The sequence below is a fragment of the Rhinoderma darwinii genome, chromosome 1, assembly GCF_050947455.1.
Source record: "Rhinoderma darwinii isolate aRhiDar2 chromosome 1, aRhiDar2.hap1, whole genome shotgun sequence".
In the NCBI taxonomy this organism is placed as follows: Eukaryota; Metazoa; Chordata; class Amphibia; order Anura; family Rhinodermatidae; genus Rhinoderma; species Rhinoderma darwinii.
The window spans coordinates 632,950,576-632,964,527 of NC_134687.1; the positions used below are offsets into that span (position 1 = coordinate 632,950,576).

General features: G+C 39.2%; 1 protein-coding gene across 1 annotated transcript in view; it reads left to right on the plus strand.

Moving 5' to 3' along the window:
* The window catches only part of LOC142654633 (uncharacterized), a 213,059-nt gene that overhangs the window by 46,964 nt on the left and 152,143 nt on the right, over window positions 1-13,952 (plus strand). The window contains 1 exon segment of the mRNA XM_075828941.1: window positions 127-2,229. Coding sequence (XP_075685056.1) covers window positions 127-2,229 — 2,103 coding nt within the window.

Consider the following 13,952-nt stretch of genomic DNA (forward strand, 5'->3'; position numbering starts at 1 on the left):
CCACTTCTGGCTTTGGCTCAAAACACTACATGTGTGTTTCCAGCATAATATGAATGTTTATAAATGTGTCAATTTTGTTTGTTTTTTTTAAAACAAAATCACAAAACAAATTTTTATTCCTAACAGAAAATCCCAGTAAGAGCTCTGAGGGAAACTTCAGGTTATTGATAAATTATAAAGTAGAAGATGATGTCATCCAGCACTCTTCAGGAGAAAACCTCATTACCCTTAATATACATCCAGAACTTCACAGTGCAGATCTATCATATAATTCCCCTAATCATGAGGAACCTTCTACTGACCAATCACAGATTGTGACCACAAGTACAGCTCAGAAAGGGGGTAAAAGGTATCAATGTGGTAAACCGTTCACAAAAAACTCTGGTAATTTTACAAACAGAAGAATTCACACAGGAGAGAAGCTGTATTCATGTCCACTATGTGAAAAATGTTTTACAGATAAATCAAGTCTTGTTAAACATGAGAGAAGTCATACAGGAGAGAAGCCGTATTCATGTTCAGAATGTGGGAAATTTTTCACACAAAAATCACATCTTGCTATACATGAGAGAATTCATACGGGAGAGAAGCCGTATTCATGTTCAGAATGTGGGAAATGTTTTACACAAAAATCAGGCCTTGTTGCACATGAGAGAAGGCACCTAGGAGAAAAGCCATATTCATGTCCAGAATGTGGGAAATGTTTTACACAAAAATCAGGCCTTGTTGCACATGAGAGAAGGCACCTAGGAGAGAAGCCCTATTCATGTCCAGAATGTGAGAAATGCTTTACTCTAAAATCAAGTCTTGTTAAACACGTGAGAGGTCACGCAGGAGAGAAGCCATATTCATGTTCAGAATGTGGGAAATGTTTTAGAGATAAATCAAGTCTTGTTATACATACGAGAAGTCACACAGGAGAGAAGCCATATTCATGTTCAGCATGTGGGAAATTTTTTACACAAAAATCAGGCCTTGTTGCACATGAGAGAAGTCACCTAGGTGAGAAGCCATATTCATGTCCAGAATGTGAGAAATGCTTTACTCAAAAATCAAGTCTTGTTAAACACGTGAGAGGTCACGCAGGAGAGAAGCCATATTCATGTTCAGAATGTGGGAAATGTTTTAGAGATAAATCAAGTCTTGTTAAACATGAGAGAAGTCACACAGGAGAGAAGCCGTATTCATGTTCAGAATGTGGGAAATGTTTTACAAAGAAATCAAATCTTGTTATACATACGAGAAGTCACACAGGAGAGAAGCCATATTCATGTTCAGAATGCGGGAAATGTTTTACAAATAAATCCTATTTTGTTATACATACGAGACGTCACACAGGAGAGAAGCCATATTCATGTTCAGAATGTGGAAAATTTTTTACACAAAAATCAGGCCTTGTTGCACATGAGAGAAGTCACCTAGGAGAGAAGCCATATTCATGTCCAGAATGTGAGAAATGCTTTACTCAAAAATCAAATCTTGTTCAACACGTGAGAGGTCACACAGGAGAGAAGCCATATTCATGTTCAGAATGTGGGAAATGTTTTAGAGATAAATTAAATCTTGTTATACATACGAGAAGTCACACAGGAGAGAATCCATATTCATGTTCAGAATGTGGGAAATTTTTTAAACAAAAATCAGGCCTTGTTGCACATGAGAGAAGGCACCTAGGAGAAAAGCCATATTCATGTCCAGAATGTGGGAAATGTTTTACACATAAATCAACTCTTGTTATACATACGAGAAGTCACACAGGCGAGAAGCCTTATTCATGTTTAGAATGTGGGAAATGTTTTACACATAAATCAAATCTTGTTATACATACGAGAAGTCACACAGGCGAGAAGCCATATTCATGTTCAGAATGTGGGAAATGTTTTACAGATAAATCAAGTCTTGTTAAACATGAGAGAAGTCACACAGGAGAGAATCCATATTCATGTTCAGAATGTGGGAAATGTTTTACACATAAATCAAATCTTGTTAAACATGAGAGAATTCACACTGGAGAGAAGCCATATCCATGTCCAGAATGTGGGAAATGTTTTACAAATAAATCAACTCTTGTTGCACATGAGAAAATTCACACAGGAAATAAGCCATATTCATGTTCAGAAAGTGGGAAATGTTTTACACATAAATCAAATCTTGTTAAACATGAGAGAAGTCACACAGGTGAAAAGCCGTAGTCCTGTTCAGAATGTGGGAAATGTTTTACTACTGAAGGCAAACTTGGGGCTAATCAGAGAAGGCAAACTTGGGGCTAATCAGAGAAGCCACACATGGGAGAAGCCACTTTGATGTTCTAAATGTGGAAGATGTTTTACAAAGAAATCAGAAGAAGAAAAGAAGAATCCTGTTTACTTACAAAGCAGAGGGGCTGAATTGTTACAGTTGATAAAGAAAAATATTAATTATAGCTTTAGATAATCAATTGCCATTATATGCTTATGCTATATATATGTATACTTTGCCTCTGAAATTTATTTTATATAATTTTGCTATCTACGGTTTGTTCTTGAACCATATTCTCTGAATATGAGACTACTTCTCTCCCTATCAGGCCTTCAAGGCCGTTGTGAGATAGGATTGCCAAGTTTATCGGAGACCGACATGATATTCAGGCAACATAAATCTTATAAATAGGATGTGTTATTAGTACTCGTTTCTAGTGTGGCCAATAAGGAAGTTTCTTGATAGCAGTTAGCCAGAAAAGACCTTTTAAATGGTTAATCTAAAAGTGAATCTCTAGGTCTTCTGTGTAATTCTCTTGAGAAGATCTCCATGGCCAGGTTTTTCTTTTTTTCCTACTGATCCCTCTTATTATTGTAACTTATCTATCTTAATAAAGCTTTTATTTAATTTCAACATGAAAAAAGAGTTTGAGAATTTCCTTACCATCTGGTATAGAATGCGGGCATGTCCAGCAGCCTTAGCCTCCCCTGCAAGTTATCCGGACGGGAGGATTTTCAAGACAGGCTAAGTGGCCGCAGGTGAGATTTTTTACCAGTCTCTCCTCTTCTCCTCCCTTGTGGGTCTGGCTTCGGGGACTCTGGCTACAAGCGACAAAGCCGATCTCTCCATCACAGGTGATCTTTTTACTTTCCCCTTTAATTGTTTGTCTTTGGGTCTTGCGAACTTGGTTGCACACTGTGGGGTTGGGATATCCCTCACAAACTGGCTGTCTAGGATAGGCAGTAGTGTGTATCCAGGCTGTGTTTTGGCAAGTGGTTTTCGTGTGCATTAAATAAGTAGCTCTCCTTGTGTTTAGTATTCCAGTGAAACTGTCTGCTTTACTCTCTAAATTGAAGTTAGCATAGATCTCTGGGAGATCTTTACTCCACAAGCAGGTGGCGTTCCCAGCCTAAATTACGCTCACAAAAGGAAGTATGGGAGATAGATCTGTCTGGTACATAAAGAGGGTGGTGGAAGTCTAGGACTACGGCCACAAATGCAAACAAGGGTGTGAATGCCAATGCTTATTCACCACATTACGGGTGGCACTGAAGCGCAGTGGCTGTAACACACTAGATGAAGGAGGTGTTTGTAGACTTTAGTCAGTCATACAATGGGAAATGGAGGGTGGGGCTGTGCGAATCTGCAGCAGCCAAAGTCACTCGGTGAACATAAAAATCTACATTATGCAAAGTACATTTTATTACATAAAATAGTAAAGCCAACACAAAATGTAACTTTTCATGGCAAATTTTTCTGTGCGTGTTTAGGATTAATGGTCATTTCCTATGTACCCAATGGCAATAGGGAAAACAGTGATAACCCTGTTTGTGATCGTGCACTGTTCTGCACTGTTAGCTAGATGATTCATTACAGAGGTAAGTATTACCAGCACATTAGTATTTTTTTCCCGGATCTTAGTAATACAATTTTTTCATTTTTGGTATTAATCCGGAATTTACAGGACCCGATGGGAGTAGGATTATTAATTGCTTTGGATTATCCGATGAGCATGAAGTATATAAAATGTACAGATGGTGTTTAACCCGTTAGTGACCACTAATACGCCTTTTCACGTCGGTCACTAACTGGCTTTATTCTGATGCATAAGCCTTTTTACGGCACTGCATCAAGATAAATAAACAGAACAGGGAGCTGTCAAATCTGCCTGCTCTCAGCTGCTAGAGGTAGCTGAGGGCGTCCCTGATCGTACGTGTGAGATCGATATAAGTATCGATCTCACCTGTTTAACCCTTCAGATGCGGTGCTCAATAGCGTTCGCCACATCTGAGTGGTTTTGGAGAGAGGGAGGGAGCTCCCTCTCTACACCCGGTGATAAGATCGCCGAGTGTCTGTCTCCGATGGCAGCCGTGGGCCTAATAAAGACCCCCAGGTCTGCCTGTAGTGAATGCCTGCTAGGTCATGCCGGAGGCATGTACTAGCAGATGCCTGTCCGTTTTAAACGGACAGGCAGTAATACACTGCAAAACAAAAGTAATGTAGTGTATTATAATAGCGATCAAATAATCGCATACTAGTCCCACGAAGGGACTTTAATAAAAAAGTTTAAAAAAAAGTTTAATAAACGTAATAAAAGAAAAAATGAAAAACCCACTTTTTCCCCTTACAAAATGCTTTACTATTAAAAAACTAAAATAAAGTAAAAAAGTTATGCATATTTTGTATCGCCGCATCCGCAACAACCCCGACTATAAAGCTGTTACATTATTTAACCTGCACGGTGAACGCCGTAAAAAATTACATAAAAAACAATGGAAAAATTGCTGTTTTCTATTAATCCTGTCTTTAAAAAAATGCGATAAAAAGTGATCAAAAAGTCGCACCTACTCCAAACTGGTACCAATAAAAACTACAAGTCTTCCCGGAAAAAAAAAGCCCTCATACAACTGCAACGTTTTTACTGTGTGAAAGTAGTAAAGCATACTAAAACTATACAAATTCGATATCCTTGCAATCGTAACAACCCGCTGACTAAAGTTATTGTGTTATTTATACCACACGATAAACGGCGTAGATTTAGGACGCGAAAAAGAGTGGTGATATTTCAGGTTTATTTCTATTTCCCCTCCCCCCCCCCCCCCCCCCAAAAAAAAGTTTATAAAAGTTAATCAATAAATAATATGTACCTCAAAATGGTGCTATTAAAAAATACAACTTGTCCTGCAAAAACAAGACCTTATACAGCTATGTCCAAGAAGAGACCAATGTGCCAAATTTCCCAACTACTAACTGAAAGGGTTAAAATTTAACTTTTATTATTTAGCATTAAAGATGTCCAAGGGGACACGTACAGGCAACACGAACAGTTAAAATTTATAGCCACTGTTCGTTTAGCAGCACACGCTCTTTAAGACTCTGTCTATATAGTTTCTACACAGAGTATAAGGTGATTGAATTTAAATGTGTATGTCAGAACAGCAGCTGCAGACTGCCGGGTCTGCATGTATGGCACATGCCCGCACAATGAATAAGGCACACATATTTGGTATCCTCATGCACGGGAGAAGTGGAAGAATGTGAAATGGGATAAATTTTGTCCGTGGTCCATTCTGTGTGTGAAAAATGCTAGCATAAACTGACGCAATTGCTAAATTCTTGCATTTTTTTCCAATTTTGCCCACTTTAGAGAAAAAAATAAAAATGATATATACTGACAAATGCCACTAAAACAAAGCCCTATCTGTCCCTTAAAAAGAGTATAAAGTTCAAAGATGAACTTTATTCACCTGCAGAGTTATAGTCATCTAAAGAAGCGCATAGCAAAATTGTGAAATTTGCTCTGGTCATTTAGCTGTAAAACAGCCTAGTCCTTAACCGGTTAAAGATATAATATGGAACAGAGGAGAGAGAAAAATAAAAAGCAAAACATAAACAAATATGAAAGTGTACTTAACCCCTTAATGACCAGCCGATTTTAAACCTTAATGACCAAGCCATTTTTTTTACATTTTTCCATCGTCGCATTCCAAGAGCTATAACTTTTTTATTTTTGCATCGACATAGCTGTATATAAATCCTGGAAAGACCCTAGTAGTTGGCAGGTATATATCATGTACAAGAGTGGTGATATTTCAGGTTTATTTCTATTCCCCCCCCCCCCCCCCAAAAAAAAAAGTTTATAAAAGTTAATCAATAAATAATATGTACCTCAAAATAGTGCTATTAAAAAATACAACTTGTCCTGCAAAAACAAGACCTTATACAGCTATGTACAAGAAGAGACCAATGTGCCAAAGGCACACTGAAGACCAATTTCCCAACTACTAACTGAAAGGGTTAAAATTTAACTTTTATTATTTAGCATTAAAGATGTCCAAGGGGACACGTACAGGCAACACGAACAGTTAAAATTTATAGCCACTGTTCGTTTAGCAGCACACGCTCTTTAAGACTCTGTCTATATAGTTTCTACACAGAGTATAAGGTGATTGAATTTAAATGTGTATGTCAGAACAGCAGCTGCAGGCTGCCGGGTCCTCATGTATACACAGTAGTAAGCGTGCTCTGAATGCTGATTCAACCTGGCTCTTAAAAGGATAAATTTAGCCCCCCCGACATGTTTCGCTGTTAGCACAGCGTCTTCAGAGGATCAAAACGGGGCTATTAGGCGCGCGTACGAATTGTCTCTCCTTTTAAGGATTAATTGAGATCTACGTCACACAGGAATCTCCTGTGTGGCAACCAATAGGGAATCAATCTGCCGACCAAACCCCCATGTAGGATGACAGGCATATGAATTGTCCAATAACAAGGGTGTATTGTAAAGCCAATTAAATTGTGCCAGGCGCGCATGCGCATTATAGTGTCGACTGAACTTAGCCGACTTATTGATGATAGTGGTCTGAATGTAAACGGGGCGCATGCATACATCGCGCATTGCTATACTTAGCCGATTTCTGCATTGCAGGGAATGAGTGCGCATGTCTGGGCACTTTGTGAATTTCAATATACAAGAATGCCGGGCGCGCACGCGCACCAGAGTCATGGCTGTACTTAGCCGATTCTTCAGTGACATATTGCATGTATCAGGGGCGCATGCATACTTTAAACACGGCTATACTTAGCCGATTTTCACATTAGTACGGGTAAGTGCGCATGTCTTGGCACTTTGAAAATACACCAAAGTTTCGGCTGGACTTGGTCAATTTTTTGTTTATTGTGGTAACAATCTGGATGTGGACTTAGCAGATTTCGAGGATTGTGAGGGAAGAGGTACACGTCCCAGTAACCTGGAATAGTAACGGCAAAGGACTCCACCGAAGCCATGGTAATTGTTCCCATCTGTGTGTGTACAAACAATGCTCACTGGAGTAAAGATGTCTCTAAGAAATGTAAGAATAAAGGCTATAATGTTTATAAAGGGTGGTGACCTTTCCACATGCATTACAATGCAGTACAAGATGGTGTTACAAAATAGTATAGTGTAATATATGGACCCCTAGGGGTCCCACCTGGACAGCCTGTCAGGCTTTGGGGGGGGGGGGAATTTGTGGAGCAGCAGATATATCTTCTCATGTAGTATATTGGTTTATTTGAAAAAGGAGGAGAGTCCATAAGGACGTATCTAGTGACAGTACATTATAAATAAATGCATAAAGAGATATCATGTCATTGTAGAGGTGGGGATATAGTTGAAATCTTTCGGGATGAAAGTGCTGTCAAGAAGTAGTATGACAGAATAAGTCAAAGTTTAGGCAAAGGGCTATAGAAAGGCTACAAAGGTAAAACCTTCGTTAAGTCCATTAGGGCTTAAAGATCTGAGCCTATGAATCCATTTGGCTTCTTCCTGCAGCAATTTTTTATCTAGATTGCCAGCTCTGGGGCCCAGCTTAACTTGGGTAATGCCCCAAAATTTTAGGGCTTTGGTATCGCCTTGATGGTAGAATCTCATATGTTTAGAGAGAGGTGTATCTTCTTTTGTGTCGATAGTGCTTAAATGCTTAGAAATTCTTCTACGAAGTTGTTGAATGGTCTTGCCCACATATAATTTTGGGCAGGGGCATTGCGCAGCATACACAATGCCACTACTTTGACAATTAATAAATTGTTTGATGGTAAAGATCTTGCCATTAACTGGGTTAACGAAGGTTTTTGTCATTGGCATTGATGGACAAAAAGAACATCTACCGCACGGGAAGGATCCCAGTGTTGGGGGCGGGAGCCAATTTTTTTGTAAAGTTGCTGGTCTGGAGTAGTGGCTGTGTGTAAGGTATTCACGAAGGTTCTTACCTCTCCGGTATGTGATATTGGGGACATTGGAGATTGTGTCACAGAGGTCAGGGTCTGTCTGTACGATGGACCAATGTCTCTATAAGATCTTTTTGATTTGATGAGAGCAATTGTCAAAATTCCCTATGCATCTCGTAAGGGGAGATTGTTGGTTGTTGTAGGGATTGGATTTGTTGTTCTCCTTTCTGCTGTAAAGTAGATTGTCCCTAGTTGTTGCCCTGGCTCTGGCATAGGCTCTATGCAGAGTTTTCTTTGGGTATCCACGTGCGAGAAATCTTTTATATAGTGTATTGCATTCTTGTTGGAAGGTAGTTTCTTCAGAGCAGTTTCTTTTGGCTCTTAAGTATTGACCAATTGGGATGCCTTTTTTAAGGGGCGGTGGATGGAAACTTTTCCAATGCAACAAACGGTTTGTGGCAGTTTCTTTTCGATAAATATCGGTTTGGACAGCCCCACCAGGATCCAGGGAGATTTTTAAATCTAAGAAATTGATTTCTTTAGTGTGTATAGTGTAAGTAAATTTCATACCAATGTGGTTATTATTAATAATATCCATGAAGTCAGAGAAGAGAGTAGTGTCACCAACCCAAAAAATCAGTATGTCATCTATGTATCGACCCCAGAACAGAATGTGACAGGTGAAAAATAAAAGATCATCATTAAAAATTAAAGTGTCTTCCCACCACCCTAAAAATAAATTAACATAAGTGGGTGCACACACAGTGCCCATAGCCGTCCCTTTAAGTTGGTGATAGTATTTTTTGTCAAAAAGAAAGTAATTGTGTGTGAGTAGGAATTTTAATAAGGATATAGTGAAGTTACTATGTGCCTGAAACTGGGTCCCCTTGGTGCTCAAAAAGTGTTGGACAGCTTTGAGGCCCAGGTCATGTTTGATGTTGGTGTACAGTGATTCAACATCGATAGTTGCTATTAGGGTGGTAGAGCAGACATTGATCTCCTGGATCCTGGTGAGGGTGTCTTTTGTATCTTGTAGAAACGAAGGTAGAGCTGTGACAAAAGGTCACAAAATTTCGTCTACGTACGTGCTGATGCCTTGTGTTAGATTGTCATTACTGGAGACAATTGGTCTACCAGGTATTGGTGTGGTATTTTTGTGAATTTTGGCCAAGGCGTAAAAAGTCGCCAAGGTGGGGTTAGGATTATACATAGTTTTAAATTCTTCTAGTGATATTCGGCCATTTAACTTTGCATCATCAAGTAGGGTACGTAGTTCATGTAGGTATTGATCAGTAGGGTTTCTATCTAGTACCGTATATGTCAAAGTATCGTCCAGAAGTCTGTGGACCATAGATACATAGTCAGTTCGATTAAGGATGACAATATTGCCCCCCTTGTCAGATGGTTTGAATATAATTTCCTCATTTTTACTGAGTTCATCTAGTGCCGTTTTCTCTGATTTATTGAGGTTGCTTCGATGTTTTTGTTTGAGATTGGAGTTTATTTAGGTCCGCACTGACCATTTTGACAAATATGTCAATATGTGGGTATTGTGCAATAGGTGGTGTAAGTCGTGACTTGGGCTTTAGTGAGGAGAACGGGCCAGTAGCTATACCGACCGTGTATTCGTTCTCATTTGATAAGTCCTCTAGGGCACGTAAGGTAGTGAGTTCAGTATGGCTGAGGGAGGTGATGTCACCAGATTTGTCCTTGAAATATTTATGTAAGGCAAGCTTTCTTGCAAATAAATTAATGTCTTTTGTCCAGGTGAATTCATCAAAATTTGGAGTGGGGGTGTACGATAGGCCTTTACATAAAAGTGATTTTTGCTGTGAGTTTAATTTGAATTGTGACAGATTGACTATTTGCATTTCATCTGTGAGGTAATTGTCGCTATGTGCTATTTGGTCTGACTCCACGGTGTATTGTGCAGTCCTAAAAAATTATATGTGGGCAAGACCATTCAACAACTTCGTAGAAGAATTTCTAAGCATTTATAGCCGTGCGCGGTCCATCGTGAATTGGCCATGCTGATGGTGTGTTTTTTTGGCCAGTTGATGTTCTTTTGGACGGGTTGTATTTTCTGTTTTTAATTGTTCGTTTGGCTCCCAGTCTATTGTCATCCGAGAGTAATCTAGATTCTTCAGTGCGGGATATGTCTGACTCAGAAATATCTATTGGTCTATTGTCACGGTTCTGGAAGGAAGTAGGGGGAGCACAGTTACGATATGTATATATTTGGCCAGTGTCGAAATCTCTCCAATCTCTAATGTATTTCCTGTGTTTCCTCTCCTTAATTTCCCTTTGTAGGTATTCAATGTTTTTTTGCAGTTTTATTTTGCATTCATTGTATTCGGGTGTTGAGCTGAAAGTTTGAATATCATGGATTTCTTTTTCTGAGACCCTACTTTGAGGAGATCTCTTTTCTCAAAGTCTAACAAATATTGTATTAAGCGCAACGAGCTGTCAGTTAATATTTATTCCCATCTCTTAATAAAGTTGGTGTCACTGCGATAGAAATTGGGAATTAGATTAATGCGTAATCCTCTGTATATAATTTGTTGTTGAAGATATGTCTCCAAACTAGTGATTTCCCAACAGGATCTGACGTACTGCTTATAAGTTTTTTGAAGATCTCTGAATGCAGTTTGTACGTCGAACTGGTGCAGTGGTATGTTTCCTGTGGAGAAAACGAATGCTGCTTCAGAGGCCAAATCTTCTGGGTTTAATTTTCTAGATAGAAAATTTGCCATTGCCTAGTTAGAAAATATTGATATATACTATTTTAACACGATATCTGAAATAGGACAGAAAGGGGTCAGTATAACGGGTGATTAACCCAATTGAAATATAAATCCTGGAAAGACACTAGTAGTCGGCAGGTATATATCATGTACAAGAAGAGACCAATGTGCCAAAGGCACACTGAAGACCAATTTCCCAACTACTAACTGAAAGGGTTAAAATTTAACTTTTATTATTTAGCATTAAAGATGTCCAAGGGGACACGTACAGGCAACACGAACAGTTAAAATGTATAGCCACTGTTAGTTTAGCAGCACACGCTCTTTAATACTCTGTCTATATAGTTTCGGCACCTACCAACACTTTTTCTGCAATTCCTTTTTTAGGACTGCACAATACACCGTGGAGTCAGACCAAATAGCACATAGCGACAATTACCTCACAGATGAAATGCAAATAGTCAATCTGTCACAATTCAAATTAAACTCAAAGCAAAAATCACTTTTATGTAAAGGCCTATCGTACACCCCCACTCCAAATTTTGATGAATTCACCTGGACAAAAGACATTAATTTATTTGCAAGAAAGCTTGCCTTACATAAATATTTCAAGAACAAATCTGGTGACATCACCTCCCTCAGCCATACTGAACTCACTACCTTACGTGCCCTAGAGGACTTATCAAATGAGAACGAATACACGGTCGGTATAGCTACTGGCCCGTTCTCCTCACTAAAGCCCAAGTCACGACTTACACCACCTATTGCACAATACCCACATATTGACATATTTGTCAAAATGGTCAGTGCGGACCTAAATAAACTCCAATCTCAAACAAAAACATCGAAGCAACCTCAATAAATCAGAGAAAACGGCACTAGATGAACTCAGTAAAAATGAGGAAATTATATTCAAACCATCTGACAAGGGGGGCAATATTGTCATCCTTAATCGAACTGACTATGTATCTATGGTCCACAGACTTCTGGACGATACTTTGACATATACGGTACTAGATAGAAACCCTACTGATCAATACCTACATGAACTACGTACCCTACTTGATGATGCAAAGTTAAATGGCCTAATATCACTAGAAGAATTTAAAACTATGTATAATCCTAACCCCACCTTGGCGACTTTTTACGCCTTGGCCAAAATTCACAAAAATACCACACCAATACCTGGTAGACCAATTGTCTCCAGTAATGACAATCTAACACAAGGCATCAGCACGTACGTAGACGAAATTTTGTGACCTTTTGTCACAGCTCTACCTTCGTTTCTACAAGATACAAAAGACACCCTCACCAGGATCCAGGAGATCAATGTCTCCTCTACCACCCTAATAGCAACTATCGATGTTGAATCACTGTACACCAACATCAAACATGACCTGGGCCTCAAAGCTGTCCAACACTTTTTGAGCACCAAGGGGACCCAGTTTCAGGCACATAGTAACTTCACTATATCCTTATTAAAATTCCTACTCACACACAATTACTTTCTTTTTGACAAAAAATACTATCACCAACTTAAAGGGACGGCTATGGGCACTGTGTGTGCACCCACTTATGCTAATTTATTTTTAGGGTGGTGGGAAGACACTTTAATTTTTAATGATGATCTTTTAATTTTCACCTGTCACATTCTGTTCTGGGGTCGATACATAGATGACATACTGATTTTTTGGGTTGGTGACACTACTCTCTTCTCTGACTTCATGGATATTATTAATAATAACCACATTGGTATGAAATTTACTTACTCTATACACACTAAAGAAATCAATTTCTTAGATTTAAAAATCTCCCTGGATCCTGGTGGGGCTGTCCAAACCGATATTTATCGAAAAGAAACTGCCACAAACCGTTTGTTGCATTGGAAAAGTTTCCATCCACCGCCCCTTAAAAAAGGCATCCCAATTGGTCAATACTTAAGAGCCAAAAGAAACTGCTCTGAAGAAACTACCTTCCAACAAGAATGCAATACACTATATAAAAGATTTCTCGCACGTGGATACCCAAAGAAAACTCTGCATAGAGCCTATGCCAGAGCCAGGGCAACAACTAGGGACGATCTACTTTACAGCAGAAAGGAGAACGACAAATCCAATCCCTACAACAACCAACAATCTCCCCTTACGAGATGCATAGGGAATTTTGACAATTGCTCTCATCAAATCAAAAAGATCTTATAGAGACATTGGTCCATCGTACAGACACCCTGACCTCTGTGACACAATCTCCAATGTCCCCAATATCACATACCGGAGAGGTAAGAACCTTCGTGAATACCTTACACACAGCCACTACTCCAGACCAGCAACTTTACAAAAAAATTGGCTCCCGCCCCCAACACTGGGATCCTTCCCGTGCGGTAGATGTTCTTTTTGTCCATCAATGCCAATGACAAAAACCTTCGTTAACCCAGTTGATGGCAAGATCTTTACCATCAAACAATTTATTAATTGTCAAAGTAGTGGCATTGTGTATGCTGCGCAATGCCCCTGCCCAAAATTATATGTGGGCAAGACCATTCAACAACTTCGTAGAAGAATTTCTAAGCATTTAAGCACTATCGACACAAAAGAAGATACACCTCTCTCTAAACATATGAGATTCTACCATCAAGGCGATACCAAAGCCCTAAAATTTTGGGGCATTACCCAAGTTAAGCTGGGCCCCAGAGCTGGCAATCTAGATAAAAAATTGCTGCAGGAAGAAGCCAAATGGATTCATAGGCTCAGATCTTTAAGCCCTAATGGACTTAACGAAGGTTTTACCTTTGTAGCCTTTCTATAGCCCTTTGCCTAAACTTTGACTTATTCTGTCATACTACTTCTTGACAGCACTTTCATCCCGAAAGATTTCAACTATATCCCCTCCTCTGCAATGACATGATATCTCTTTATGCATTTATTTATAATGTACTGTCACTAGATACGTCCTTATGGACTCTCCTCCTTTTTCAAATAAACCAATATACTACATGAGAAGATATATCTGCTGCTCCACAAATTCCCCCCCCCCCCAAAGCCT